This window comes from Diadema antillarum, unplaced genomic scaffold (assembly GCF_040938485.1).
Source record: "Diadema antillarum isolate AM-2024a unplaced genomic scaffold, OU_Dant_1.0 seq00000263_RagTag, whole genome shotgun sequence".
NCBI classification, from domain to species: domain Eukaryota; kingdom Metazoa; phylum Echinodermata; class Echinoidea; order Diadematoida; family Diadematidae; genus Diadema; species Diadema antillarum.
Window position 1 is genome coordinate 1,431,292 of NW_027271301.1, and position 26,436 is coordinate 1,457,727.

The 26,436-nt window shown below is 39.6% G+C and overlaps 1 protein-coding gene across 2 annotated transcripts in view; it reads left to right on the plus strand.

The window, feature by feature from the left end:
• Nucleotides 1-26,436, plus strand: part of LOC139729767 (Y+L amino acid transporter 2-like) — a 61,852-nt gene that overhangs the window by 16,653 nt on the left and 18,763 nt on the right. Inside the window, exons 1-2 of one of the 2 annotated variants that reach the window (XM_071640702.1) lie at nucleotides 16,847-17,576; nucleotides 24,033-24,158. In XM_071640702.1, coding sequence (XP_071496803.1) covers nucleotides 17,021-17,576; nucleotides 24,033-24,158 — 682 coding nt within the window. In that variant the 5' untranslated portion in view covers nucleotides 16,847-17,020. Of the gene's footprint in view, nucleotides 1-16,846; nucleotides 17,577-24,032; nucleotides 24,159-26,436 lie in introns of those variants that run through there. The other variant, XM_071640701.1, reaches the window with a different exon arrangement.

Below are 26,436 nucleotides of genomic sequence, written 5' to 3' on the forward strand. Positions count from 1 at the left end.
TTTCAACCTATCACCAGACGATAAATATTTGATCCAAAATATTATACCAATAAAAAAAAAATGCTACCCGATTTCGAAAGTTCTTGCCATGTTTGAACATCGTCCACTTTTCAATGTTTCTATATTTCTAAAGAGTGAACGCTGCTATTGTCCTGCATCTATTACCTGTATTACACAGCGGTTCATTAGCCAAGGTCTTCGGTTCAGTGCATGGGCAGCTACATGTATGTGTGTATGTGTTTGTGTGGGGTGACCGTGTGTGTCTTGAGGGGAGGGGTGAGGATCACAAGCCCACGGGTTTTGTGATTAATGAACCTCGGGTTACGAATTACTAATGCCCGCGATGTTATGTGTACGTTTACTTATTAACGAACAAGCAGACTGGGTCTGAGCATGGAGGTACAACAGAGCGAGTTTGGAGTCAAAGTATTATGTCAGGGGAAAATCTGAGCAGGGAGGTGGAAATGACCTCGGTGGTGTGAGTCTCCAAATACTGAGTCGAGAATTTACTACTCGAAAAATGAATTTCTGTCATTAAGCGCCCTAGAAATACCTTGACTTTTATGCCAGTGTAAGGTAGTTTTTATGTATGGTTGATAAGGTTTATAACACCAGTAAGGGGTTTGTATGTAAGTTTGATATTACGTGGTAACACTGTATGTACAAACAGTGTGCCCAGCAGTAAGAAACTATGTGTCACAACAGAATGAATAGAACCCAACTGAATAGGCTTTAGATTAACAATATAGCACTAGGATTAAGAATATAATACAGGGCACAGCATGTATAGCCCTATCTCTACTCCCCAAAATACATGAGTCACTCTTTTATATTAAAGCAGTATATTGTTCACATTTAACATATCTATACTGGTACAGCTATTAATTAACATGTCTGTAGTTATAGTAACCAGACTAATAAGCGTAAACATAGATACAGTGTATATACAGTGTGACTAAGAGAACAGGGTCAGTCTTGATTCCCACCTTCTTCAGGTGAGGACCTCAGATAAGCTAAAACCCAAGCCACCCCCTCCGTTGGGTTACGGCTTTTATACTATAGAATGGGTTATATCGCACTTATACTTGACTGGATATTGTGAACTTGCTTCCATGTTCGAAGCATCTTGTGTTCAATAAACCTGCTGGTGGACTTCAAATAAATGTGTTACGCTTCATCATTGAACTGCTGTTGTTAACACTCTACCACGCTACCTCTAAATTATTGAGTGTTACACCAGTATTACATAGACAATCATTGAGTTATGAGCCACACGAGTATATCATGCCAAAACAATAATTGCCTGTATAGTCCGTCGTGAAGGCATCATTCACCATCTTTTAAATAAACATCATTCAAAATTGAAACAGCGAAAAGCACAGCAGTCTGGCCTGCACGCCAATCATGCAAAAACGTAGGCTGCTGGACCTCCAATAGGCTACTGCAGTCATAGGAGTAGGACACCACCATGTCATAATGTATTTCTATATAGGCCGTATTGACTCCGTATGAAGCTCGCACTGACAGTGCATGTGCCTTTCAGTTTCTATTGAATACAGTATTTTAAGTGAACTGAATACGATTGTTGTAATTACACAGTGGCATCGAGACAGTTGTCACCGCCTTTGTAAGGAAAACATGATTACTCTGGCATTTTCTTTTACTTTGGTCTGCATCACATTAAACCAGCATGAATGAAAACCAATATCTGAGGATAAGATGTGGGCGTCTCCAAACAATGTCGTTGCCATGATGATGAAAGCGACCATAATGACCAGTAGACTTTAGCCAGTGCGCCGCGAGCTGCCTGCAGGTTTCAGTATACCTCCTCCATTTCGTCAGCCACTGCACGCACGTAGACAAAACTCAAAATTTACCACAAGGCAAACATACTTGAAACCATGTGCTCTCCAACTGTATTTCCCGTCAGCTTTGTTTGATACAGATTGATTTCGCTCTATTTCTAGCAGGGGGCGGGGGACCGGGGGGGGGGGGGGGATGGAGGATTCTGCTTCACCCCCCCCCCCCCCTCCTCCGTTGCGACCGGCCAGCCTGCAACACTATGGCCTGAACTGTACTGAATAGGGAATCATGAGAGACCGACGTACACATGGAGTATATACCAAATAAACATGTAGTGCAGTATGTGTTTGGTTGTATTAAACGAAAATGGCACGCATTTATTTCAGGTGGTTTTTCTGTTTTTGGCACTTATGGGGTACGGGGAGGGTTGGGAAAGCGAAGTTATGTTTAGGGGGAGGGGAGGGGAGGGTGGGGAAGAGGAATTGATATAAAACTTAAGGGCTTTTTACACTTGTGTTTCTTAACCCCGGACTTTCTCTGACCCAGGACTATCGTTAGTCCCGTACCAATTTTTTCAGCTTTTTACACTGGCCAATTAGTCCCGTACTATCTCTTGTCCGGGGCTAAGGAGAAAACTGACCTTTTTACACTCGTATTTCTTAGCCCCGGACTTTCCAAACCACATGAATATTCATAATTACGCTGTGTACTGTACACGTACACGCACGCACCGGCAGCACTTGATTGCCTCGTTTCTGATTGGTCAGTGAGGGTCGGACTTCGTCTCCGTCGCTTAGCCCAGGATTATTTTTTCGTTCTGTTTACACTCACTTGCTTGGCACCGCAATTGCGGTGCTAGCACCGCAATTGCGGTGCTAACCCCTGCTATTTTGCAGGGCCAGATAGTACCGTACTATCGGTGGGGCTAGCCCACTTTGGCAAAAACGAGTGTAAACAGAAAGTGGGCTAAGGATAGTCCCGTACCAACGGTGGGGCTAAGGCCCCCCCTTAGCCCCACCGATAGTCCGGGGCTAAGCAAAAATTTACAAGTGTAAAAAGCCCTATAGACACCTCGGGGCCCGGGTGTGTGAACTCACCCTGAGTAAACCAGACCGGTGTCACTGCATTGTATGCAGAGACACAGGTTCTATGATATTTGAATAGCGTGTTATGCACGCTTCCTTCAAAATGAAGTATTCAAGGCAACTCATATCTACCATTCCTGCTATTTGAACGAGACACCTTCAATCTATAGCAGCAGCCATAATCTGAGTTAAATAACTACAAGTCCTTGAGTATAGTGTATGTGCAAAATTTGGAGACATGGGGCAGAATAAATGATAGGCTCATCACAAGACATATGTGAACTATTCAATGTATACAGCAAATATTCCATCAAGTGCTATAGGGAAATTCCCCAGCAGTGAATGTCATCTTTTCATCATAAGATTTTACTACATAATGTCCTGCAAACGATTGTGCAAAATTTTAAGTTAACCAAATTTTGCACAAATTCAGAAGGAAATTTACGCAAATATGCCTATTTGAGAGAAAAAAAAAACAAACAAACGGATTTCTGCAACCGAAATGAGTTTACAAGTATCATGAACAAAAAACAAATAAGAAAGTTAAACTTCGCAATAATAATGAAACACCGACAGTGTGTTGTTAAGATTATTATTATAAAAAAAAGATAAGCACAGAACCTCAGATTTCTGTTGCATCTCCTGGTTCATGGGACCTTAATTTCATAACGGTCTATTTTCAGCCGATGAAGATATTAGGCCTATTATAATGACGATTGAATCCAGCGAGACAGCTCTTTCTCGTCATAGACAGTACCTTGTCTTCATTCCTTGAATATTGAAAGGTAGAGGGCCGCTAGCAGGGCCACAACCTCCTCATTCAGCTCCATTCATGAAGGTCGAATTATGGATGTTTTGCCATTTTTTCAAAAATGCAGCGAAATATACAAATGCAACGCTTAAAAGAGGAAAGCCTGAACCAAATCGGCGAATTTATCAGAAACCAACTGCCAGTGCATATACATTATAGCTTCTAGAAAATGCAGTAAATGCACGTTTTTATTTAGAAATAATAGTATTATATTCCAATGGATAATTATGCATATATATTCAGTTTTTGTATGAATACAAACGATATGATTTCTGGCGTACACCGACTGCGACAATGTGCTTGATTGTGCGTGAACAGAGAATGACCAGAGCAAAAGAACCAATTTTTTACTGCTTATGTATAGAAAGTTTTAAAACGAGAGTATAATTAGTCTTGGCCAAAGAGTGTTTTTCATTAATTTCGTTTTCACATTCTTGTGTCAAGTCGTCAGTTTGAAGTGTTGTAAGATCACTGTGACTGGATGGTTTGATGGCTTTGACTGCATTGCCAACACAGATAGGTAATCATAGTATATCTGTGTTTGGGATGGGTTTTCTTTTTCGGAAACAATTTAGACAAATCAAAAGCTTTGCCAGAGACTTGCAAGACAACTGACATGCAAACACTAAAATATATTTACATCTTTTAGGAACAGGTTAACTCGTTTTGAAAATGACATAAAGTATAAGCTTGCCTGACGTGTAGGATTCATATTCAAACTATGGACCCTTTTTGTGGTAGGGTCCATGTTTAAACAATTAAACAAAGAATGAACTTGCGTAGACCAGGTGACCAGAATGATCCGTAGACTTGGGGAAGCATCAATTGCTTTGCTTTGCTTTGCTTTGCTTTGCTTTGCTTTTTTTTCCTGTTAATCTAACCAAGGTGCAGGTCTGATATCAGGTGGATGTCCTGGCAAGCAACATTAGTCTAAAGATTGCATACATCACCATTGGCATCACAGATGCTTATCATCATGCCTGTTGGTACAAATGACCTTTTCTGCTCATGCGCAGAGTGGAACTTCGAACTGGCTCGTTGTTGTTTTGTGACAATAATAAGTTATCAGAATAAAATCTCAATCAGAATGACAATTCAGCTATGCTTTACTTCAAACGATTAGTGAACGGTGTACATGCTCCTGTTTCGACAACATGACCACTTTGATCCTCGGATAGTTGTTACAACTTGTCAAAATCCCACAGTGTGAACGTGATCAGGGCATCACGTGACAGCTGTTCCACGTGACAGCTTACCTGCGATATGATGATTACAATATGATAATCATGGATTGCTAGCAACGCCATATTTCTTTTTTCTTTATAGGCCTATTAGAACTCTCCGCCTCAATGTAATATTCTGCGGCAGGACCGAGTGCCAGACGTAATTTCACCAAGTCACTGATCAGTATAGTTGTCCACAATCAGAGCAACAGTGATACCATTCAAGATGTTAAATGTAGTCAAGAGAGGAAGTTACGTAACAATTCTTCCCCCCCAAGACGCTGGTAACAGTGATACCCGTGATAAACGCATTACATGATTATGATTTGCTCTCTATCAATACTGCAAGAACAATGATATGCTTGATATCCAGCGGATCAACTGCCAAGTGCCGACAGGTAGGCGATCGAAACCTATACTGAACCTAACAACCAAATAAATTTGATACTTTTTGACGACCGAGGTTTTGGTATCTGCGTTCTGTTGAATCACTTCCCACCTCCCTGATTTAATACATTATTAACGAGTAGTATACATTGATTTACGGTCGCATTTTGTATCATGAGAATAAGATGTATGTTTGCTTCTTGACATTTTCACAATGTCATTTTATATTAGAGTCACATTGAACTACCTATTCTATCTTGCCTTCTAACTCGGCCTCTAATCAAGTACGGTACGTGGGCCGAATGATTTCGATAAAGCATGCGTTTCGCATTTGTTTACTATGGAATGGCGGGAAGGGGTATATGGCGGACTTACTCATCACGGTACACACAATCACAGACTCCGAGAAATATTTGTCGTGACGTAGTATCGTTGACGTCATCGTCCATTGAAGGAGCCATTTAAGGACTAGTCTTTTGTCTACGGACTCCAAGATTACTATGAGTATAAAACAGTGATAGATTACGTGTTAAGTGTACAGTCAGACCATATCACTGCATAGGGCAAGCCCTATACCCATCTCTTATCATCATAGTTATTGTTATAAAAAGATTATGATTACTACGGAAATTACAACTATTTTCACTGTCTTAAACGTGTAGGCCTACGGCGGATTCGGCCCTGTGAAATGCTGTGAACGTTTTACAGCAGATATTTAAAGGGTTTGATTTTTGTTACAGAGATTAAATATTTATATAGACGTTCGGCGTTTCCAGTGAGCACATGGAACAATGATACCTATGTAATTTGCACAATGAATCCATTCAAGAGCCTCAGTCACCTATCCTCTGGTGACTCTCACCTGTCCGTAGACTGTCACAAAACGATGCAATCAAACATAATAAGTCAGAAATCAAACAAAATTCAAATGTCAGCCAATCAGTATTGAGTATTTAGAGACTTATGTTTAATTTTCTAAATTATTTGTGGTCTTAATTTTATTCAACAGGGTCGTGGTGTCTCACAGTTTTGATCTGAGACTATTAGTACAGCGTAAACAGATTTGGAGAGGGCGTACTTCGAAATGAGCGACGCAAACAGTTGCAGTGTGTTCATTTCCAACTCTTCAAACCAAACAGTTATTTCTACTTCGCTTCGGTTCTGCGTTCCCAGATTAGAGAGTATCGGACAATAAGATAATTGAGGTATTAATCCAAATCGTCATTAACACTCGATTAATCAAAATTTACTTCCAAAGTTTTTTTTTTCTTTTTCCCTAAGAAAAAAAAAGAAGGTATAATGTATCTAATCCTGAAACAGGATATAAGGTGTGGGCGGGGTACTGTTTCAATTTTTTTTTTCGTGTTTTGTTCTGTTTTTGTTTTTCTTTTTTTGCCAATGTTTCTTTGAAACGGCTGATGAATACACCATAAATAATCATCAAATTCATGTGACGTACATAACACAACAACGTATACGGCACTTACTATTTTTAACGTGCCTTGTACACATAGGCTATGTTTCAGAGGGAAATTCTTTCTTTGTTGCGTAGATTGTATCGCACTGTTGTTGAGGGGATCACTGAAGATTTTTGCTTCTCAACATTGGAATAGAATATCTTGATAAAGAATAGTTTTCATTGCCACCCCTTTCCTGGCCGTGGCTCCAACATCTTGACGATTCTTTATCTGCCATGTCATCATGCCCAGCAGCAGCTGTTGTAAATCAACACCAATGGTTGTCTTACATGGTACCAGCTAGAATCATGTTCACAAGACGGCAGTATTATATACCAGCATTGCATGCACGACGTCATCAGACACAGTTATAAGTGGCAAAAAGACATTAGCCATGTCATAACATCGTCCCTTGATCACAACGTGCGGTCACCCGGTGCCTATCATGGACGTCACATGGATTATAGTGTCTGTAAATTGCCGTGAAGTATAGGCCTATGGAATATACCCAGCACAGTCACCTAACTATTAATGGCAAGCTTAAACAAACCATCAGTCTGCCCGTGAGCTTTTAGGTTCGAACCGAATAACAGCTATATTCCAATCATGGTTGCTCACTCATTCAAGTTAGATCCGAAATGTCATTGCTTTATTTTAACTTGTTTTGTTCTTGCATATTGAGTGAGAATCAATAAACAAAACAATAACAAATGCACCGTGGGGTTTGGCATACGCTAGGCCTACATAACTATATGTGTGTGTCAAAAATCAACAAAACATTTTTGCGAACTTTTACCTTATTGCTGAAACAAACTGAAGGATTGCAGCTTCCTATTATTCCAGGACCCTGTCTTATCAAGAGTTATAATTGATTATATAGTTGATTTCAATCATAAGTCTATGGCAGCCTGTGTGTTTAAGGAAATCTAAAATCGATCATACCTTTTGAAAAAACGGGGCCCAGATTGGACAATGAATACAAAGCTATATTATTATAGGATATTCAAATTTTGTAAGCTACCATCTGTACTCACATTGTCGGAATCAGTTCTTTTTTTTTTCTTTATTTATTTCCCTTAGTTTTAAGGGTGAAACAAGGATTTTTATTATTATGATTATGTATTATTGTGACGCTTCCGAAATCAGAGTGCGCTATGGTTGAAGGCGAATGCTCTATATGCGCCTCAGTAATACGGACCGAACATTGGTCGTCGTTGATATGAAGCAGTGCCGTATACTTCATATACAATGATGTGAAGCAGAAGCTCTGATGTGAAGCAGAGCGATGTGAAGAATCAGAGCGAGCTCTGTCAAGAATGAACGCGCGCCCCCTTGTGATGAAAACAGTCAGACCGCAACACCCTGAAAAGCCTTCGCAGTTATCGTACGCATATGCTTATAGACCTCGCGGATATCACAATGAGCTGGAAGACCACATTTTTAGAGTCCCTGTAAATCTAAACGACATTACCAATCTATACATAATTTATACATCGATAAAAAGCTGAAGAGTTGTACTTTGATGAAATCCGACCACTTGAAAGGTTGTGACGTATGAAATATACTTAACAATCAAATAAAAAACATAAAATTTGCATATTTTTCATTTTTCTTTGGGGGTACACTAGATCAATGAAATAAACGTGGACCAAAATGGAAGAAGTATAAAATGAAAGAGGAAATATCATACTATGAAAATATAATGACTTCATGTGGACTGATTCTTGGAACGGGTCAGGTGATCGAATAAATCATTGCGTTGTACTATTAATTTTTGACCAGATTTCAGTTTGCCGAGAATACGCGTACCTGGGGGGCGTTTCATCAACGAGTTCGTCGGAGTTTTCACCGACAAATTTGCTATCAGCTTATCAGACCAAGGATTTCATTAGCTTTTAACAGTTGTCAGTGTAAATCCTTGCGTCTGATTGGCTGATAGCAAATTTGTCGGTGAAAACTCCGACGAACTCGTTGATGAAACGCCCCCCTGATTAGTTCCCTCTGAGTGGAGAGTTGAACGAACTTTCGCGGAAGGACAAAATCTCGGGTGCTGAGAAGGACATGCGCAAAAACCTGCGCGTACGATAAATTTTTATTTTGAGCTCATTAACAGCCGCGTTGCGGTCTGACTGAATACGCTTGTCAATATTCTTACAGTACCCAGTCCTGTAGCTCCTGAAAGTTGTGATTTCTTCACAATTTCTTTCATCATTGCAATTGGGAGGCAGCACAAATTGGACAATAATTAACGTTATTGTGGATATCATAATTGTCACGTACAGAAATGCCTAAACATGACAAGTGTACGAAAAAAGAAACTGGCAACACGTGCTCACACACAAACACACACACACAGTTTTTACTATTATGTATAGGGATCTAGAACAAACTTATTACAGCCCACACTGACAATGGCCATGACATGATGAATGACGTTGACAACATTTACTTGTTTTTCTTTATTGCAAATAACTACAACAGATAAAATCATGCTTAGTCGTTCTATGCCCTGATTTTTTATTCGGGCTAATTTTTTCAACTTGTATGACTATGCGACCTTTTTAAAAGTTAATGAATTATTCATTACAAAGTTTAGCCAGTTGTTTTGCGAGAGTGAATTTCAGAACCTAAGTTCTTATTGGTGTTTCTTTTATGAAGTGTGGCCTTGAATACACGGTATTTCAGGGTTTATTTATTTTTTTGGTATATGTATATAGCAATGATAATGTCACAACAGTGGAATGCAATCTTGATTTTAATGAATAATCCGAATTTCGAGGATCCTTCCTCTTCAGGGATGACAGTGCGAATTTTCACAGTGATATTCAATTCGCACTGTCATCCCTGATGAAGAGGAAGGATCCTCGAAAATTCGGATTACTCATTAAAATCAAGATCGGCATTTAATGCATTCCACTGTTTTGACATTATCATTGCTATTTCTAGTACTGCCAATACGCGGAGCAACTACAATATATGTATATATATATATATATATATATATATATATATATATATATATATATTAACTTCTGTACTTTATACGCAAACGTTGTATTGTTAGCAAGTTGTGCATGCGGTGCCTGTGTTTACTTGCACTTTCTGCTGTAATATACTTTTTTTGGGGGGGGTCAAGTGCATTCATCCGCGAAATGGCAAGATTACGAGCCAACGGCAAACAATTTTGTAATGTTTGTTCAAAAAAAAAAAGAAGAAAGCATACTGTCAGGGAATGAATGACGTTGTTTCCATGATACATGACGGAGCTTTCTAGTCGTAGTTATAATTTGTATAACTTTGTTTTAAGACGTAAACCGTGCATCCTCATTCTAGCAACGTCACAAAGTTTTCCTGGTCAGCACCCGGAATCATTGTGTTTGTGTTATATACCAAACATAATTATGGTAAGGTCGTTATATAAGAAAATGACAAAACAGAGTAAAAACTGTGCTTCCAAATTACATTCCAAGTGTTGACCCCCCCCCCCCCAAAAAAAAAAGAAAGAAATTAATTTACTATCGTCGGATGAATGGAAGAGCTCCCAGTTAAATCGAGACGTCGCAATTTTTCAAAGTAATTCTGACGTTACTCGAGCCGTTTGCAGTCAGTCTAGGGGCAGGGATTCTTTTCTTTTGATTTTAATCCGTGATCGAACATAATGCTCTATTCATAGCAGTGAAAATGATAATGAAACTAGCGTGATTATAGTAGCAGCAGTGTTACACTGTAGTTGTGCATGCACGTAGTATAGATGCTAATGCTGATACTGTACTAAACTCCGATTCATTTTCATCTTGTGATGATGATATTTGTTTATTACTGTAATTAGGCCTACAGTAAAAGGCGTGCAATCATTTTTTTTTTCTTATCATGGTAGTCATCAGGATTATTTAGATTGTGACGTCACCTTGATGTTTATCGTGGTACCAGCAAAACACGCGTTTTCGAGGTGATTAAAAAAGTCTATACCCCGTTAACAACTTGTGTTTTGTTTTGTGTTTTCATTGAACTTATGCACACTGATACTAGTGGGTCGTCGGCCTTAATGCCAAAAGGGCCTTAACACCATAGACTTTGTACACTATTAATGCCCTTTTGGCATGAGGCCGACGTTAATATAAGGTTTACTAGACGGTATAACGGCTTCAACAATTCAAATTCGTGATTCTTAAACCAGATCACAGAGGTACTGTATATTCAATTTTTCGTGTTATGAAATGAATACGCGTAACACGCACTTCATATTCTGCTTGGTTCATGCAGGCACGTGTTATCACAGCCGTCACACCGTCCTAAAATTGAGCGAAGAAAAATAAATGTTCAAATTCGGCTCTGTAAACATCGGGTCATTATTTATGCACGTCTTGTTGGTGGGCACGTCTCCCAGATTACAGATATTTTTAAGCCATCGTTTGACCATGGAGAGATGTGAGACCTCCCTGGTTTTACCGTCTTTGGAGTTTTTCGTTTAGGCTCCAGCGGCCACTTTGTGAGCGGTGGCAAAATCTCCGTGTAGCAATATGTTGCATGGTTTCTTTCGAGTGTTCTTCGGGTTAAAATGTTTGCAGGCATCGTGCGTACTTCGGCTGTTGATTGACTTTTTGACCAAATATGGGGCCAAATATGGGGCACAAAATTTAAAATTGTATAATCGTTATGGCCACCTTGTATCATTCGGGACACTGACGCCACCCTACTTTATATACAGAAGAAGTGCTTGGAATCTCCTCGCAATTTGAAAAAAAAAAAATTATGGATATAGGATAGTTCTCACCACATAACATGATGTGCTTAGCATTCTAGAGTTTGGCCTTGATGTTCCATGCTTCAAGCCGCTCTTCCTATATTATAGAGTTTGAATATTATATGGCGACCAAGGGACTCATTATCCATTTTAAGCCGTATACATCAATGATTCTTAGAAAAAATGTTAAAGTCCTGTATGAAACGTGGTGTTAATAATATTGTACAGAACAAATCCTTCCAGTTGTTTTTTCTTCATCATTTCTTTGTTATTGATGTCCCAGAACTGCCAAAAAAAAATGATAATAATATTAGCATCTCATAAAAAAAAATTAACATTAAATCATAAATCCACACGCATGGACATTCATCGCTTGTTAATTAATTCAATACACCTGTTCTGTCAAAAGCATAGAGATGAATTGTGTACTAGAGCGCGGACTGCGTGTGGCGCGTACGCAGTGCTCGTGTGCCGAGTTGAAGAGGCCGCGCGCCATCTTTGTCCGGGCAAAGTGGAGTATGTGGTGGACACGTAAACACGTATACACAAGCGCTCAAACACGTATTAGCATACTATAGGCCCTACTTGTCTTTCAGCAAGAAGATGAGAGAAGGAAACAACTCAAAAATTTAAGTTGCTAGCAATCTCTTATTATGAGTGGTAAAGAAAATGAAAATGAAACAAAATTTTACCTTATTCTCCACGATGTAATATTTTCAAGCCGACCAACACGACCATGGTCCATGCAATACAAAGGATTCTCTTGGTCTCCAGACAGCAGGGTGCCCCTTGTGATATAATAATTACCGCAATTACATTAAACTTTCTTAAGCTGCGTCAATCTTTGTATTTTTTTTTTGGCAATTATATTTTTTTCTGTATGAGGGGACTACATTCTATAGTCCTGACATCTGTGTATACGAGTGTTTCATTATATATTTTCTTCTTTTTTTTGGTGGAAATGAAATAAATCATTTTTATAAGTACGTGTAGGCATATTGGTTCCATGACATGTATTATGTTCAAGCTCGAAATGCTAATGTTGAAGCTTACCTAAACCCTAATCATAACACCTACACTGCAAAAAGTCCGGTGTTAAATAGTGAACACCGAGCTGGTGTTAAATTTTCGGTGCTCATTTATGGTGTTAAATTAACACCTCCGGGTGTCATTTCCAAATTTTAAACTGTTTTTTGAAGAGTTTCTTAGTAACTGCACTTCTTGTTGATTTTTAATTTAAACAAGACGATCAAGAATTTTACATTAAAATAATAATGATAAAATACTAGATTTTTGAAAAAATGTGAAAATAAATTTACACCAAAGTAACACCAACTGGTGTGGTCTCTTATTGAAGCTGGACGGGTGTTAAACCATTGATATTAACACCAACAAATATCAAATCAACACCATGTGGTGTCATTTTTGAATTAACACCAGTACAGTGTCAAAATAACACCAGGTACAGTGTCAAATTAACACCACGAAGTGTCAGGTGAAGACTTTTCAACACCATCACCTGTGGGTGTGGTCCTTTATTGAAGTTTGATCGGTGTTAGATTTAACACCCGTGGTGTTAAATCTAACACCGATATTTTTACAGTGTAACCTCTAATCCTCACCCTGCCTTGAACCAAAAGCCTAATCAGACCCATGGTGCTAACTGTTTTTCAGAAAGATATCAATGCCGGAGCATAATAATATGTTCTGTCACCAGGCATATATTACGTATTCTAGCTTTTCTCACACCGTATCACCGTAGTAAAATTAACTGCTGGTATAGCAAAGAGTGGAGGAACGATTTTTTTTTTTTTTTTTTGGGGGGGGGGGGGGGGGGGCTCAAGGGCCAAATAATGCACTTAGAAAAGAGCACTTTTTAAACTTAAAAAGGGAAGTTTTTTTTTTTTTTGGAAAGGGGGCAAATGCCCCCCCCCCCCCCCCCCGTTCCGCCAACCTTGCATATATAGTTATGTACTGTGATATAGTAGCACTAGATCGAGAATGGCTGAGGGAGGGCGGAGTGCCCCCCTGACGAATTTTGCAAGACCTTTTCTTTTCTTTTTCTTTTTTTGTGTGCAGTGAATCAATCTGTTTAACACGCACTGTAATGTCCTTTTAATTACTTGTGAAAGGAAACTCCGCTCCCCTTCTTTTCTCCTGTTTCTACATCCAAAAGCAGCACATGATTCAGGCATTTTGCAACATAGATCTATGCTATACTTTAAGTGGAATTTACGAATTTGAGAACACTTTCAATTTCCAAACTCCGATGGAGACTTTGGCATAGATGCTATAGCCTACTGCCGTTAGTTTGCAGGCACAAACCCTTGTTGGTCGTAAAGGAGTCTGCGCCAAGACTACTACATGCACCACTTTGGCACTGTCCCATAGGCCCTGTGTTGAAGCTTCTCCCAACAAGTTGGGAGAGGCTGCAGTGTAGTGGTGCGTGTATTAGTCTTGGCGCATGCAGACTCCTATACGACCAACAAGGGTTTGTGCCTGCAAACTATACTGCCGTTGCATTCCGTCGTCGATCTCCCTGCATGCTCCGCTAGCGCTGTACATTATCGGTACGGTTGCTAGTCGAAATTTGCCCGGACCAAAATGGCGAATGCTTCCTTCTATCGGTCACAGGGATTTTACGGAGTCCGCCCTCTAGTTTTTTATATCTCTATGGTCAAAAGCGTCACAACATTTTGAACATGCTGTTCTGCAGCGATCCGGTCTTGTCCACCGCCAGCCAGTCTCGATAAAAGCAAGACAGTGCTCTGAGAAATCTAACATGCACATGAGATAATAATGTTTCGCACCAAAATATTGAAAGGATAATACAGCGAACTGCCGCTCGCTGTTCTGGGCTCGCTGTTGTGATTTTGGTATGATATTGATAATGCATGATTAAACCAGGAAAGCTCTCTATATTGTGAAAACAATGTCATGTTATTGATAAACACCTGCGATAGAGTGCATACGATCTTCGAGGCACGGATCATGGTTTTAAATGAGATGTTCTGGTTTCTTCTTTTTCTAGATAGTACAGACCTCTTTATTTTAGTTCATAACTGAGTAAAGTACTGAGCATTATAGTCACTGGCTATAGGACACTCCGCTGCAGGAGTCGATTCGAGCACTATAAATCTTTCAATGATCGCAACAGAATTTCTGGGAAGTTGTCATGGCAGCACCTGGCCAACAACCTGACTATTACAAGTGTATTACTAGGGCATATATACTTATTTGACAACAATCTTATCATTATGATTGAAGTGGTCCCAGGGTTTCAGATTTTTTTTTTATGTGCAGTACATGTACATGGTATTGTACATGTACTTATAAATCAGATAGCGCTGTCATTGATGAGGAAGTATATACCTTGAACTTACATTGTATATGTGGAGAATGATCCTTGAAAGTAACTGAAATTTTGCTCAACTGATGGAGTCAAGACTATACATTGCAATATAGACCCATGAGTTTTATTATGAGGAATTAATGCGTAACATGATACTTCATTATAACAGGCTGTGTTTCAGTTTCATCACAGTATTAAAAAATGAATATCCTCCTATTAAAAAAAAAAAAAGTGGTTTTGGAAGTTTTAGTGTGGAGGCGCCCACTCCCTCCCCCCCCCCCCCCCCCCCCCAGTTTTGGGTTCACAGTACTATCCAGTATAGACGTATCATTTGAATAAAAAGCCATCGCTTTCAGCAAAGCGTTTTTCTGGGGTCTTTCGTTTGTTTTGTGAAGTGCAGCCCACGTGTTATAATAATATCCAGCCCCAATATAGACACAAGGTTGTGACAGACCTATATACATTTAGATATTCATGAACAAGGACCCCGCCCGGCTTGACAAGAACTTGTTGTTACTTATGGTTGATGAGGATGAAACAATGTTTCTGTACCAAATGCACACCATCCTGACGGTGGACCCACTTTTCCTGTAAAAGATTGATAGAGGGACTGGTGCATCCTCACCAATATTTTTAGGGATGAAACGGCAGTCAACATCATGGTCGTATATTGCACAAAACTGTGTTTGAGATAGATATAAATGGAGAAAAAATAACCGTATATCAGCTATATATTCCTATAGGTGATTACACGTGACATTGATGTTCTCACTCCATGTTGTGTAATGACATTTTCATTTTATTTTATTCAAATCAAAACTGCTCATTCAACCCTCGTTGCTATTTGAACTAGACGACATAGTGCATGGTGGGTCTATTGGATTTTTGTTCTCACACAGGCTAATATCATTCACTTGTGATTACGCTGTGAAATATATTTGTCATTCTTTCACACTTATTTCACTTTTAGAAAGTGATGCATGCAGGTGATGTGAATGTTAGATAGACAACAATGATTGTGAATGTGATTTTACATAGGTATAGACGTGTATAAAATATGTTTATCAGTGTAAATTATGCAGTCGTATGACCATTGTTATGGAACGGCGCTTGATTGACTCCTAAAAAATATGAAATAGTATTGCCTACTATTGGTCTTTTAACAATATCCTGCAACGTCAAACTTACGTAATTTATCACGGTATAGGCTAGTAGGAGGGGCCTACTAGTAACATCTTGCAAAAAAAAAAAAAAAAAAAATGTCACCTCTCACTGTCACACATTACACGTGCATTATTACTACTAGAACAGTAGTATTACGTTATACCTAGACGCATTTCGAAGGCGTAAAGACGTACAGATTACATACACATTGTATTATGACAAGCACTCTTTAGTCTACAGCTTTTCCTTAGTAACAACCCGTGAGGAGGAGAAAAATATCTCTTTGCAAGTACGGGTGGATAGCTTTCTTCCAGCCAGGCACGTTCTAGTAGTAACTCTAGTTTGTTATGATTTCAACATTTACAGTCTCTTCGAAAAGAAGTTTTAAAACTTTACTTCTTTTTGTTCTACTTTTTGTAAACCTTCAATCCATTGTGACGAATTTCCTTGACTCTGCGACGACTGGTTTTAAAGGCTACACCTCCGAAACTACGCGAGATATGCCCGCCATTCATGCTGTTAGACTCCGGATAACGGTACGCTCTGTGTATTGTCTTTGTGTGTGTCTGTGTGTGTGTGTCTACGTGTGTGTGGGGTGTGTGTGTGTGTGTGTCGTGTTTTCATTTTTTTGTTGGGCGTGCTGAATGCCCGAACCCGTACTCCTGCGTTGATGCCGTAGCGCAAGCCGAGCTACTACAGGTATTATACTTAGTACTCATTCAGCACAATGCAATGATGTTGACATTCATTATTTCGCGCGCAATCCACGTGGCTAGCGCTTGTATAGCAGTTTTCTATTTCTCGGCGGTCCGTTATCAGTGTCATCATTCTCGACGATATCGACGTTGTTATCTCTTGACCAACTTGACATTGTCGTGCTGTGTAAGAAGATTCCGTAGTTGTTTTATTACTACAGACTTCATTCATTCAGCTGATAGTTTTGTCATCTCATCGCCAGCAGATTTTCTGAAGGAGAGGAGATATCAAACGAAATATGGTTTTGAACCAAGGAGAAAATGGCCATGCAGCCGAAACTCCAGAGACTGGCGTGCTCAACCCAAGTCGCGGTGGAAAGGAGGCCGAGGCGACGGGGGACCAAGGTGAAGGGAGGGTCGACACCCATGACGACAGCCGAGTTCAACTCAAACCCCAGATCGGTCTCTTTAGTAGCAGCACTGTCATTATCGGCTGCATTGTCGGCTCTGGAATCTTCCTCTCCCCGACCAGCGTTTTGAAAAATTCTGGCTCCGTGGGTATGTCGCTTGTCGTGTGGATCGTTTCTGGTTTGTTTTCTCTAATCGGAGCTCTGTGCTTTGCCGAACTCGGGACCACCATCCCGAAGAGTGGGGGAGAGTATGCGTACATTATGGCCAGCTTCGGTGGTTTACCGGCATTCCTGCTGCTCTGGGTAACACTCATCATCATAAATCCTACTGGTCAGGCGATAGTAGCCCTCACATTTGCCGATTACGTCATTCAGCCCTTCTTCACGGAAGTCGACTGTCCAGCACCCGATAGCTTTGTCCGGATAGCGGCCATTCTGTGTCTTGGTAAGGCTTCACTCATTGTTTTTGTCATTGCCAAGGTCAAGGAATCCTGCTAGGAATCCTGGCCAAACTGCAACGGATGAGACTACAAATTGAGAAATTATTTTTTTTTACAATTTTTTAATGACGTTGTACAATATTATGTACAAATGTAATCTTCCAGGGGGGGGGGGGGGGGGATTTGGGGATTATTTAATCATGCAGAAACACATCCTTTGTATCAAAATGTGACGTTTAGTATGGGTCTGTATGTGTTTCAGAAATGCATTGCCAAGTGTTTTCCATGGGTGTAATTACTGAGACCTTTCTTGGGAGGTACAGTGTATTCCCTTTCAGCCAAAATAGACAAGTAAATGACTTTCTCAAAATCTGTTTGACTGATGAAAAATCTGGGAAGAAATGGGACTTCTGCATGTAGTGCAAGCTCAGACTCTTGTATGTATGAAAGTGCAGTGACTCTTTGATTATTAAGTTGACAAATTGAAATACCGTACCCCAGTCGGCATTTAGAAAATAATGCGATATATTTGATGCTAAATTGGATGAGGGCATTTACAAACATGTACGTTGTCAGTCTACGTAAAAATTCTGATGAAATGTTATAGAAACGACCCAAGGAAAGACGATCAAGTGTTTTAAAATTGAAGAAAAGTAATGTGGTTTCCAGTTCCCACAACAGCAACATGTGTTAGAGTTAGCACTGCTCTCCCAGACAGTTTAAGTCTTGCAGCATTGTCACACCATGTACTAGCGTGTACATGTCGAAGGAGAGTGATGTAGTGGGAAACCATCGATACGAGCACAGAGCAAAATTTGAATTCAACTTTGTGAAATTCCAAGACATTAACCACAGTGCTCACATGTACTTAGTACATACATGTAGACTCTAAGACATATTTGAGAGATGATGATTTATGCACCAAATTAATTATAAATATTGCATTTCATCAACTTCCATTTAGACTTCGGACTGTAGTCGGGAAGTGTTTTGAAGAGGTAATAAACTGGGGAAAGGAAGTGGTCGAAAAATCCACCAAGTTCACATACAGTCTGGAAACTAGGCTAATAGACTTTGGATGTGTGCATCAGGGTGTCATCGCTTTGTTCCTTGGGAAGTCATGCAGTGATGGAGACTATATTAATTTTTTTGGAGGGGTGTTGAAAGCAAATAATTCAAGCCCTCCTCTTATTATTTTGCTAACTCTACCAAACTTTGTGCATGATAATTGCATCCGTTCTCCACGCTCCTGTGACCCACAGAGAGTTCTGTATACTGCAGCCAGTCACAAAAACCCATAGGAGAACATGCATACTGCTGTCAGAGTTTCAAGCATTGTCCCTGGAGCTAAGAGAGTGCATGTCAGAGTAATGATACCATGATGCCCTGTTGAAGACAAAGTTAGCTTGAATCAAAGATGTGAAGCAAAACCCTTTTAGTCTGTGAAAATACTAAGGTAGTCAGAAAAAGTAAGATAGCACTGAGGTATATGTATGTCTTCTTTGAGTGATGTACAGTACATATGACAGTCTATGTTGAGTGAATTTGATGTTGCTTGCCTATGTGAGCAAGTGGAATGTGTTGATAAGCAGACCCATAAGCAGAGCCCATGAAACATGAACAATTACTTATGATCACAAGGAGTACAGGGAATTGTTTCTGATATTATATAGAAATATATACATATGTGTAAGTACCTATGTTTGTTTGTTTGGTTAGGGACAGAGATGGTAGACAGGTCATTGTAGTCGTAGATAAGTTTTTATGTGGACCTATTATTCTACAGTTGTGATGGGTGTGCAAAGGGTAGCCCAGGTTTGGATGTTTGTGTTTTTGATTATTGCCACACAGAGAAAAAAGCATTGACAAATTCCAGCAGTGCAGTGAAATGGTCTTGTGTAGATGCATCAGGAGATGCATTAGCTATACTTTGTCGCTCAGAATTCCATAAGGGAACACACTAAAAAAAAAATGACAGCTATAACAATAAACACTATCTTTACTAGGTCCAGGATTTTAATGAAGTAGAAGTGTTACTCTTGAGTTGAGTTAGGAAACGTTTACACATGAAACATTCCTTATCCTACTATATCAAATCATCTGTTTACTGTCAGTGTGTATGGCTTTTTGAATCCACATGGTTTGAATGAATGCCTCGGTTGTGTGTGAAATGTATTTCCTCCTTTATGGGGTACTTTAGTACTGTATACAGTGTATTTTTCACATGCGTGGCTATCTTTTCCCGTCCGTCGTATGTTGTATTGCAGGATTCGTGCAATGCTTGAGTAGCCACACGGATTAATGATTTGGAAGGAAATAACAAAACAAAATGAAGATCACAAAACTTAGGAAAGATTATATAATCGAGGGACACCGAGTATCATTTGTCATGTAGCACGTGTTGCCACACTGTGCAGTGTGTAAAGGTTTGTTCTTGTGTAGTAATATCGGCATATCGGAAAGACCGAACCCATGTATAAAAGCAATTTCCACCATCATTTCACGCCACCCTCATTTCTGCGAAGGGAGTGGTCATGTTGATCAACAGCGCTTGTGTACGCATAGGCTTTTCCCGCTGTAAGTGCATCACTAGAGTTGGTAGTTCATTGTGTACACTGATTGTATATTAGCATTGGTTTCCGTTTCCAATACACTGTCTACGCACCTGTCTCCTTGCGCTGTTAATTGTCACCATGGCGAATCTAGTCATGACGACATCGTCGGAGTACAGACCAGACACAGAGATCATGACCCATCATTGGTGCGGGTGGCGAGCTAGGATAACGGCCATACCCTTGACAGTGACTCGCATAGATTGTCCTATGATTAGGCCTACAGGAGACATTCAACACGTGAAACGTCTCCCAACAATAATATAGGGGAGGGGAGGGGGGGGGGAGGGTAAATTGATATGTATTGGTGAAGTTGAATACGTATGATACAGAAATCTAAATAATCATTTCATCCGGGAACATCTCTACAGCTGCTGCAAAGTACACACAGGCGTAGTAGACGCGCTTGTGGGAAGGTTGGTAAATTCCGTGGTGTGTGGATTTTTCTTGCGATGCCTCGAATTACTGTCTTGACGAAAAACAGACATATTAAGTCTCTCAGTTTATTATGCCCCTATTCAAAGGTTTGTTTGTTTGTTTGTGTGTTTTGTTTTGTTTTTTAAAGAAAGGAATTTTTACTTCGTTAGTTATTCTAAGAATCAGGATCAAGTAGTTATGATTCTCACGAACACAGGAAGGGTCATAATCATGCCGTATGACGTAATGCTGAATGTACTTCACGCCGGTTGCTAGAAGGCATTGAGGAAATCCATAAACCACCAGTATGAAACTGACTGATTTTCCGCTATGCATTGTATGTAATTGAGGGAAGTTACGTTGAAACGTTCAGTATTTCAAAGATGAATCTGATCAATGTGAGAAAAACAAAGGAAACAATTCTGAAAAAGAAAGAAAAGACACACTGAATCTTGATTTATCGCAATGTGACTCCTCATCCAGCCAGGCTATTCGTCGTAGAATCACACTCACATAGCCTATATTACAGCGATATGTAGCCATGCCTCCATAAGGGGTCGTATGCCTATAATAAATACAATTCATCCATTCAATGCTGTTGGTCAGTGAAGGCTTGTGGTTTCGAGATTTTCATGCATGCATTGCAACAAAGCATTTGCGATAACCGGTACAATAGTAGTATGGCACGTGGTATGCGACCAGACGCTGTATCTCTCCGCGTGCTGGCTGTTAATTGCATGCACTTGGCATTAAACCAATCGTATGCGATATATCCGCCTTTGGGCACAGGGAATATTGCATCAGACAAGTTTGCATTCCCACGCACCGAGCATGTAGCCTTGTGTGTCCAGGAGGTAATTGCGTATCATTTTCATAGTATAGACCGGTGATTACCCTGCTCTTCGGCATGTTCGGTGCCAATTCGTCATGAAAACACAACAGAGAAAAAATGGACAAAGTTGCGTGTATCTCTCATTTCATGTCATGTTGTGATCACAAGCAGTTTAAAAACTTCTTTTGATGATAAAGAGGGGTTTTTGTTTCGGCATGGACCTATTAGGTCCATGGTTTCGGTAAGAAAAGCGGGAAATTCACGTGTCTGTCGAGTCGACCATCTGCAATAATTACATTGTATTTGCGATTGATTGACGCAGTCAACAGATGTCGTAAACTGAGTTTATGCTCTCTCTCTCTCTCTCTCTCGATTGTTTGGAGGGGTTATACCTTATGTATGATTTTACAAGCTGTGTACTGGAAGGAGGTCGAAACATGTTTAAATTATTTGATCTTTCTTTCTCAGCATAATTTGCATGTTTCTGTGATGTTAATGTGACTAACAAAAGACATGGCTAACCAGATAGGGAACATGCAAGTTATGCTGAGTCGAGGGGAAGGTGCATTCCAATGTCTTTTGTTAAACATTTCAGTACGTTAGCAATGATTGACAGATGAGGTCATCTATGAGGAATATTGGTTTGCAAGGATTTTTTTTTTTTTTTGTGGGCGTTCCCAAGTGATCTGAAGAAAAATAGAAGAAAAAATCGTTGAAGATGTATGGAATGTTTCCAGATATTCGTTTCACCGCAAAATTGATGTTGAGGGTATCATAAATCAACACAAATCAACATGCATTTTAATTTCAGGGGCCCTTTAGGGTATAGTCTGCAGGTGGTAGATGAAATTAAGAGGCATCAGTATATTTTTTTTTATACCATAAACGATGGAAAGGTGGAACGCAGAAGCAAAAGCTTTCCTTTATGTATACCTGCGATGTATGCCCGTGGCATTTTTTATTAGTTCATCTTTCCAACATTAAATTCTTGTGCGTTTGATGGAAGGCTGAAGAGACTATTTAGCTGCTGTTCTATCACGTTATTATAACCTCGTTTATTCAGCTTTTAGTCGTTTTTCGGATGTGCATGAATTTCTTTTTAAAATCCAATTTTCGTTGATTGAACGTTCTTTCTGATTGATTGTGCGAGACCGTCATTTCTCGTTGAATCACAGCGAACGATTTTGTTCCCAAAAGGGGCCGCACTTTTTTACCCGCCGTTCTTTTCTCCATTATATTAAAGAAAAAAGAAGAAAAAAGAAGAAAAAAAGAGCCAAGAATTATGAATTTTAGGGTTATTTTCGAAATTACTATAGGACCACAAAGATTTGCGTTCATTTCAGATAAAAAAAAACCCAAACAACAACTCAATGTCATAATATTACACATATGGGGGCGTAGAATGAAGAGCTTTGTAATGGAGGTCAATGTTTTTAGTGTTTTTTATTACGTCACTGACTTTTTAATTAATTTTGTGGATGTTCTCAGGCCTACGCTGTCGTGATCACTTGACCGACACGGTGCGTCCGCAGACACATTGCACCAACCTATTAATAATATCACGCGCTCGTCATGGTCTCAGACTAGCATAGCCATCATACGTCATGTATTTCATGCCGTTCAATTCACTTTATTATCGTGACGTAAGAGTTCTACTGCTGTTGAAAGGAGTACATGTACTGGTAGTAACATACAAAAGTAGGTCTATATTTTACAGCCATCATCCGTTTGTTCTGCGAGATAGCGTAAGGCTTGATATCTACCATTTGCATCAATGTTTCGCTCTTCACGGATCCACTTGCTTGTAGTATCATTGGTAGTGTTGACATGATGACAGTAATAATGTGTCATTATCTCTAGGACGTCATGAATGTATCTCTTCCCTCAGGGTAATTTGGCTGGTGATGTCAATGTCCGATGTACACGAAGACTCCCGCTATGCCGTAGGCGACAATACTTTGTCAGCGTGTTATCTTCTTCCCTCATACTAATTGTCTTTCCCTTTTTCGGTGTTAGCAGCTTACAAGCGAGATGTTAATCTGTGATTCTTTCTGCCCATTCGAAGAGGCGCTCTTAATGAATAACAAGGGTGCCGAAAGTGTAGAAATGCATGCCATGAATAAGATTTTTGCCCAGGATTTCACAACTAAAGATTGATTGATCCATAGATTTGATGGTCTGGGTTGTGTTTGTGAGTCGAGTGTTTGATATTGAATTGTCTGTGTTGGCATAAGTGATTTGGGAAGTGATACTGTAGTGTCAAAACAAATTACGAATAGCTTAAAACAGCAAAGCGAATGTACAATGTATATCCACGTGCTGTTAAACTTGTCATGATCTTCACAAGTGTACATCATTAGGATGCTTACGATACCTTGTACCTTCACATCCTGCCGAAGATCGAAAAAAAAAAAAAATGGTTGAATAATTAATAATACTGCTGTCGTTAAATTGCGTAAGGGAAGAAAATTTGAGGAAAGGGGCGGAATGGACGACAATGACAGGTATTGCCAGTCTTCTTGATAGTATACTGTGTAGTACTGAGTAACATCAACTGTACTGTGAGTATAATTGTCTGATTTTGTTTTTCTTTTCTCCAGCACTCCTAACTTTCGTGAACTCGTGGAGTGTGCCGTGGGCGACGCGGGTCCAGGATGTATTCACGGTGGCCAAGATTATCGCTCTCCTGGTCATTATCGGCACCGGCCTGGTCAGGATCGCAATGGGTAGGCATAGGTCGCAGTGGATCGGGACCACCGATGCTGGGAAAAATGTTATCACTATCTGTGTAGTTAGAGATCACTGTCTTTGAGATTTATGTTCTTCCTGCACTTCTTCTGACTTTGTCTTCATTTTTGGTGTCTTCTTCATCGTCTTCCTCGTCTTCGTCATGTCTTCTTCTTTTCCTCCTCCTCCTCCTCTATCTTCTTCTTCCTCTTTTTCTTCATCATCATCTCCTTCAGTGTTGCTGCTGGTATCTTCGTTTCATGTTTGACATACGTCATGCATCACCCAAGAAGTTTAGACAAGTTTAGATAATGAAATAGGGAATTCATTGGCAGGGATCATTGTTGCCATGAAAACCGATGTCACCTATTTGTCGTAATAGAAAATGATATTTTGATGAGTGCAGCTATTAATGTGAGGATTGCGGAGGGAGGGTCGCAGCAGCGCAGGGGGGGGGGGGGGGAGGGAAGGGGTCGGTAAGTGGTTTAGTGGTAGGAGATAAAAAGCATTGAGACGGGATAACAACAGACGAGAGATGCAGCGGAGAAGGGTCGCAGCGGATGAGGGATCACATTGGAGGAAGCGATACCATGGCAACCGGCGAGGACTCTCAACATTCTAGGACTCGCTCTCACTCTATGTTAGATAATTGTGAAAGTTGCTATAACAGGGCTCGACACTAACGGTGGCCCGGGGCCACCAAAAACGCGCGTCGGGCCACCCAAATTTCAGAAATGAAGATTTTGGTGGCCCAATCGGGCCACCAAAAAGTCGGATAATTGCCTTTACTTTTGTAGATGGACAGCGGTAACAATCGGCTCCGTAAGATGCTAAAATAAATGTCAGATGTTTGCTTTTTATTTTGGAAATGAATAACGGTAATATTTGACTCCAGAAGATGATGAAATAAATGTGGAATGTTAGCTTTGACGTTCGGAAATGAATACTAATAACATTCAACTCCGTACGATGAGAAAATAAATGCCGGATGTTTGCTTTTTATTTTGGAAATGAATAACGGTAATATTCGACTCCGTATAATACTAAAATAAATGTCGGATGTTTGATTTTATACTACGTTCAGAAATGAATAAGGATAACATTCAGCTCCAGAAGATGATAAAATAAATGTGGAATGTTAGCTTTGACGTTCGGAAATGAATACTAATAACATTCAACTCCGTATACGATGAGAAAATAAATGCCGGATGTTTGCTTTTTATTTTGGAAATGAATAGCGGTAATATTCGGCTCCGTATGATACTAAAAGAAGTGTCGGATGTTTGGTTATGCGTTCGGAAATGAATAAAGATAACATTCGGCTCAAGAAGATGCTGAAATAAATGTGGAATGTTAGCTTTGACGTTCGGAAATGAATACTAATAATATTCAACTCCGTACGATGAGAAAATAAATGCCGGATGTTTGCTTTTAAGTTGGAAAGTAAATAACAACAACATTCAGCTCCAGAAGATGCCAAAGTAAGTGTCGAATGATCCCTTTGACGTTCGGAAATGAATAAACATGATATTCAACTCAATATAGATAGTAAAATAAATACTGGATGTTCACGTTCAGGTGAATGATAAGAATAATGTCTCATGTTTGCTTTTATGTTCGAATGTATATAGCAACAACATTCAGCTCCGGAAAATGCTAAAATAGATGTCGGATATTAATTTTGCTCTGACGTTCGGAAATGAACAACAGTAATATTCAACTCCATATGGTAAAATAAATACCGGATGTTCACGTTCAGGTTTGAAGTAAATAGCAATAACAGATCAGCTGCGGAAGATGCTAAAATAGATGTCGGATATTAATTTTGCTCTGACGTTCTGAAATGAACAACAATAATATTCAACTCCATATGGTAAAATAAATACCGAATGTTCACGTTCAGGTTTGAAGTAAATAGCAATAACAGATCAGCTGCGGAAGATGCTAAAATAAATGTCGAATGATCCCTTGCCCTTTGACGTTCGGAAATGAATAACAATGATATTCAACCCCGAATGATGATTAAATAAATGTCGGATGTTTGCTTTTACTTTCGAAAGTAAATAGCAATAACATTCGGCTAAGGAAGATGCTAAAATAAATGTCAGATGATTGCTTTTACGTTCGGAAGTGAATAGCAGTATAATATTCTGCTCCATACGGTGCTAAAATGAATGTCGGATATTTGCTATTACATTTCGAAATGAATAACAGTAACTTTCAGCTGCGTTTGATGGTAAAATATCTTATGTCTGATGTCTGCCTTGACGTTCAAAA